At 31.8% G+C, this 4,626-nt stretch overlaps 1 protein-coding gene across 1 annotated transcript in view; it reads right to left on the bottom strand.

The window, feature by feature from the left end:
• Positions 1-3,781, bottom strand: part of LOC105620124 (protein SMG9) — a 17,740-nt gene extending 13,959 nt beyond the window's left edge. The window contains exon 1 of the mRNA XM_012201631.1: positions 3,636-3,781. Within this exon, the coding sequence (XP_012057021.1) occupies positions 3,636-3,781 (146 nt within the window). The remainder of the gene's footprint in view (positions 1-3,635) is intronic.
• Between the last annotated feature and the right edge of the window lie 845 nt (positions 3,782-4,626).

Raw genomic sequence — 4,626 nt, forward strand, 5'->3', positions numbered from 1 at the left:
GAGAGAGAGAGAGAGCATAGGTGAGAGAATTCTTGATAGCAAAATGTTAGCAATTTGGAGCAAATTGGCAGCACTCGATCAGACTTTGACTACAAACCTATAGCAATCTGTGTCCACATTTGGTTATGAATTTGACGACAAAATCTGCTGACAGGCTATGTCAGCTTGGTGATAGAATTCGAGCAGAATATGCTCGAATCAGATTCTGTTCTCAATCTGCTCTTAATCTGCCGGATTATGCAGCTTTGCTTGATTTTTGCTACCATTCTGCTAGCATAGCATGTCTAATAACAGATTTTGTCATATTTTTAACAGCAATTTGCTGACAATGTCAAATAGGACAAACAATTTGTTGCTCTTCTACAATCAAAAATTGATAGCAGGCTCTGCTCAAAATCTGTCTCCGCAAGGTTTTGCTATCAGGATAATTGCGTTGGACTGAATTGTGTTGAAAAATGTCGGAATGTTTCGAGATGTATTAAAGTGAGAGAATGAGATGGATATGGAAGTAGGAAAGTATGTGGATGAATAAAGTGTGGTAGGCCATAGCGATAAGTGTCAGCGTATATCGAAGTCTTTGTGAGAGGGGAAGTGTATTCGGATGAACAGCATGGATGGAGGTGAATATATGAGTGTGGAGAAGTGTGTGTAAGTGTATTCGAGTAATAATAATTGTCGATTTGACAGAGTATCAGACACGACGACGATGACATTTCTTAATAAAATTTTACATAAAAATTGAAATATATCTCTTAATATTTAGAAAAAAAATAAACACTTTAATTAAAGGGATCCAAAGCTATTGATTGAGCCTAACAAAAATTTCGTTTACCTAGTCATTTATTAGATAATCCAGCAAACACCAAATTATATGTACCGTATATATTAATTGTAATTTTCCACTTAATAATATACACACGAGTTATATTACAATTAACATAGACTATGTTTACATGAATCGATTTACATCGATAAACGATGTTAGAAAATTAGTCAATCACAGTCATTCCATTCTTCAGAGAATAGCTATAGTTGGCCAATTTCATAATATCGATGTTATAACTTCAACATAAATCGAGTCGTGTAAACGTAATATACGTTACATGTAACTTGATATTTGCTGGGAATAATGTTTCCGATCAATTTGACGGTTCGAGTAAAAATATATTGTAGTGTCTTCTGCGCCCAGTAGCGCGTATATTTAGCGCGAGACACTATCGTCATCTTAGCTATAAGCAATAAATAAAGTGACCAATTCATAGAAGATAATAACATACTGTTTTACATTTTTTACTGTAATTGGCCGATTTGCTTACATCTTACTGCTTTATGTTTTTTCTATGTGTTTCTGGCTTAATTACCTTTTATTATTTTTATTTTTTTAAATAAAATTGTATAACATGTAAATTAATCATCTAAATATGAGAAATCAATTATGGTCAAAATTAAACTCTACATATACAGAATGTCTCTTAAAATGGGTCCGAGCCACATTGGAGAATGAATCAAAGGGAACAAAAAATTCTCATACTATTTTAAGATACTCGCTATAGTTTTCGAATTTAGAAAAGGAAATGTCTAAGCCAACATGCGATTAAGTCGCGCCGCACAGGGAGAAGGAAGTAGCGCTTCGTTGCCTAACACAACCTGGCATGGCGGTTCTATCATGTGTTTCGCTGCATCGCGCCTACACTATCCAAAAATGTTTTAACTGAAGTTTTCCTTATACATTTCTTATCATTATAAATCGCGTTATTTAGCACGATTAAATACATTTTAACACAATTATAGATATGTTAAGCGATGTAATTAATTAGAGTATTTACGCAAAGCGTATGCTGATCGTCACTTATTTTTGTCTGAAGAAATAACATACTGCTCATTAAAATCAGAGAGAAGTTGGGTCCCTTTCCTTGTAAGTTACAGATTTTTTTAATGTATTGAACATGGGCATAAAATTTGATGAAACTATCCATTTGATGGATAGTTTAATGAAAATAAACTAAAACATTCAATTTTCAATTAGTGTTTTTCAATACATTTAAGTTTTCAGTTACTACAAACTTAAACATCTCATTAACGTATACATAAATAATCTTTTTGTGACAGAAGTGACAGAAAATTTAAATTTTATTCATCAGTGAACATTAAAGCTTAATAAAATTTAAGAATTTAATGATACGTTTTTAATGGTACAATTAACTTGTTAAACGGCAAGAAACATATGAAAAAAAATCTCAAATGCGTCATTATACATGGAAAAATAATACATCTGGATTTACAATGTAGCGGCTATCTACGCGAGCTTATATTTTCAGTGTACAGGCATTAACATGTCAAAAAATAAAACTCCGACTAAATATAGCATAAAACGACGCAACAAAGTGTGTCTCGAAGCGTAATTAAATAGAAACATCATATAATAAAGCAAGCGGAAAGGTATCGCGATGATCAGCATACGCTTTGCGTAAAATTAATTGTGCTCTAATTAATTACATCGCTTAACATATCTATAATTGTGTTAAAATGTATTTAATCGTGCTAAATAACGCGATTTATAATGATAAGAAATGTATAAGGAAAACTTCAGCTAAAATAACATTTTTGGATAGTGTAGGCGCGATGCGGTGAACCTCCATACCAGGCTGTGTTAGGTAACGAAGCGCTACTTCCCTCTCCCTGCGCGCTGCCGCCGCCGCTCGAGTGGGCCGTCCTATGAATTCGCGCGGCGCGGCTTAATCGTATATTGGCTTAGACATTTCCTTTTCTAATTCGAAAACTATAGCGAGTATCTCAAAATAGTATAAGAATTTTTTGTTTCCTTTGATCCATTTTCTACCCACAATGTGGCTCGGACCCATCTTAAGAGACACCCTGTATATGTACTTCAAATAAATTTTATCTCAGAAATATAATTATGCGATAATTACTTTCAGATTTTTAACACAATCAATCTCAAATAATCTTCCCAAATTTATTAATTATATCGTTAATTTGATGCTACTAATATTTTAAAAACTGTAAAGAACTATTGTGAAATTGCAAAAAATACTACTTCGGTAAAAATTTGAACCCGGAATTTCATATTTCATACGGTTGTCTTACCGTTGAATACCGAGACCTTAGCAATATTCTTCGCAATAATTGTAAATCAAATGTAAATCAATCTTTTTCTTTGTCTTAATATTGGATTGTCCGGAAAGTTCGTGCCGATGTTGAAGGAAAATTGAAACGCAGAAAATTTAAATTTTAGTATACATTTATTAAATTATATAAGTTAGTCGGCACGAACTTTTCGGACAACCCAATAGTATCAAAATTACTTATGTTGTTCTGCAATGATAACAGAAAAGTAATTGAAAAGTTATTTTTTGTATAAGTATGACCAATTTGTTGTTTTTTAGCCAATAATTTGTAACGGTAATTAGTTATTCTTGAAATAAAAAACTATAACTAGTTATTTTTAGCAAAATAACTTTCTCAACTCTGATACAACTTCTTCTCTGCTCGTATCGCTTAATGAAGTTATTGCATTTAATTGTTAAATCCGAAAATATCTGGTCGTATTATATATAACAGATACATAACAGATGAACATATGATTTAATTGTTATAATTATTTAATAATACTATACTTGTGACCATTACGTTGACTTGGAGAAACAGCTCTATTTTCTCCTTCTCTAGTCTTCAATATAAATGTTGGTCGTTCTACAATCTTAATCAGATTCTTGTTTTCTCCATCTTTAATCTCCGAATCCTTTGACATCGTTGGTAACATCTTTTTCACACTTGTAATATATTGTTGCTGTAATAAAGTGTATACGTATATACATGCATACATATATATACGCACGTACGCACGCACGCACGCACGCGTTTTTTATTATAAAAAAGGAAAGAACGCTCTATAAATAAGCTGCAGAAAAATTTATCGAGAAAAATTTATAGAGCGTTCTATGCTCTAACTCATAGGTTTCCAACATGGATGTTATCAGCCACGTTGGATGCTAAGGAGATCTAGAGTAATGTTACTAGAACAATAGAAGGACGTTGAAGACAAAAAATACGCCAAAGAAATTTAATCTTCTAAATATTTTCTAAACAAATACTTAAACATTCACTTGATTATACAAATTATAATTATATTACAATTAATATATAAATATTACAATTATACATTTTTATAAGAATCAAATATGTCAATCAATCCTCTATACACATTGAATTAAGTTGTATGACATATAAGATTTGTTTTTTATGTTTCTTTGCAATTTTTTTCGGCTAATCGTTTTCTGTACAAAATAATCGAAGTAAATGCATCTATGTATTGTATGTTTTGTCAAGTTCATTAATAGAATGCGGACATTCGTGCATGAGTTCGTCTCGTGCTGAGCACCGCTGTATGAGTAATATTTTTATTTGTTTCTGTAATTTTCTTTTTGTTGCTTTATTTAAAGATATTGTTTGCCGGTTACCCGATTTACTAGTTTATCCGCGAAAGGGATAAACTGAATAAAAAAAAATTTAGAAAGGGGGCGATGAGTCAAAAAGAGTTGGAAAATTATGCTCTAACTAGATAAACAACAATGAATTGGTTTCGTTGATTTCGAGATAGAAATTTCA

This window comes from Atta cephalotes (assembly GCF_000143395.1).
Source record: "Atta cephalotes unplaced genomic scaffold scaffold00024, whole genome shotgun sequence".
NCBI classification, from domain to species: Eukaryota; Metazoa; Arthropoda; class Insecta; order Hymenoptera; family Formicidae; genus Atta; species Atta cephalotes.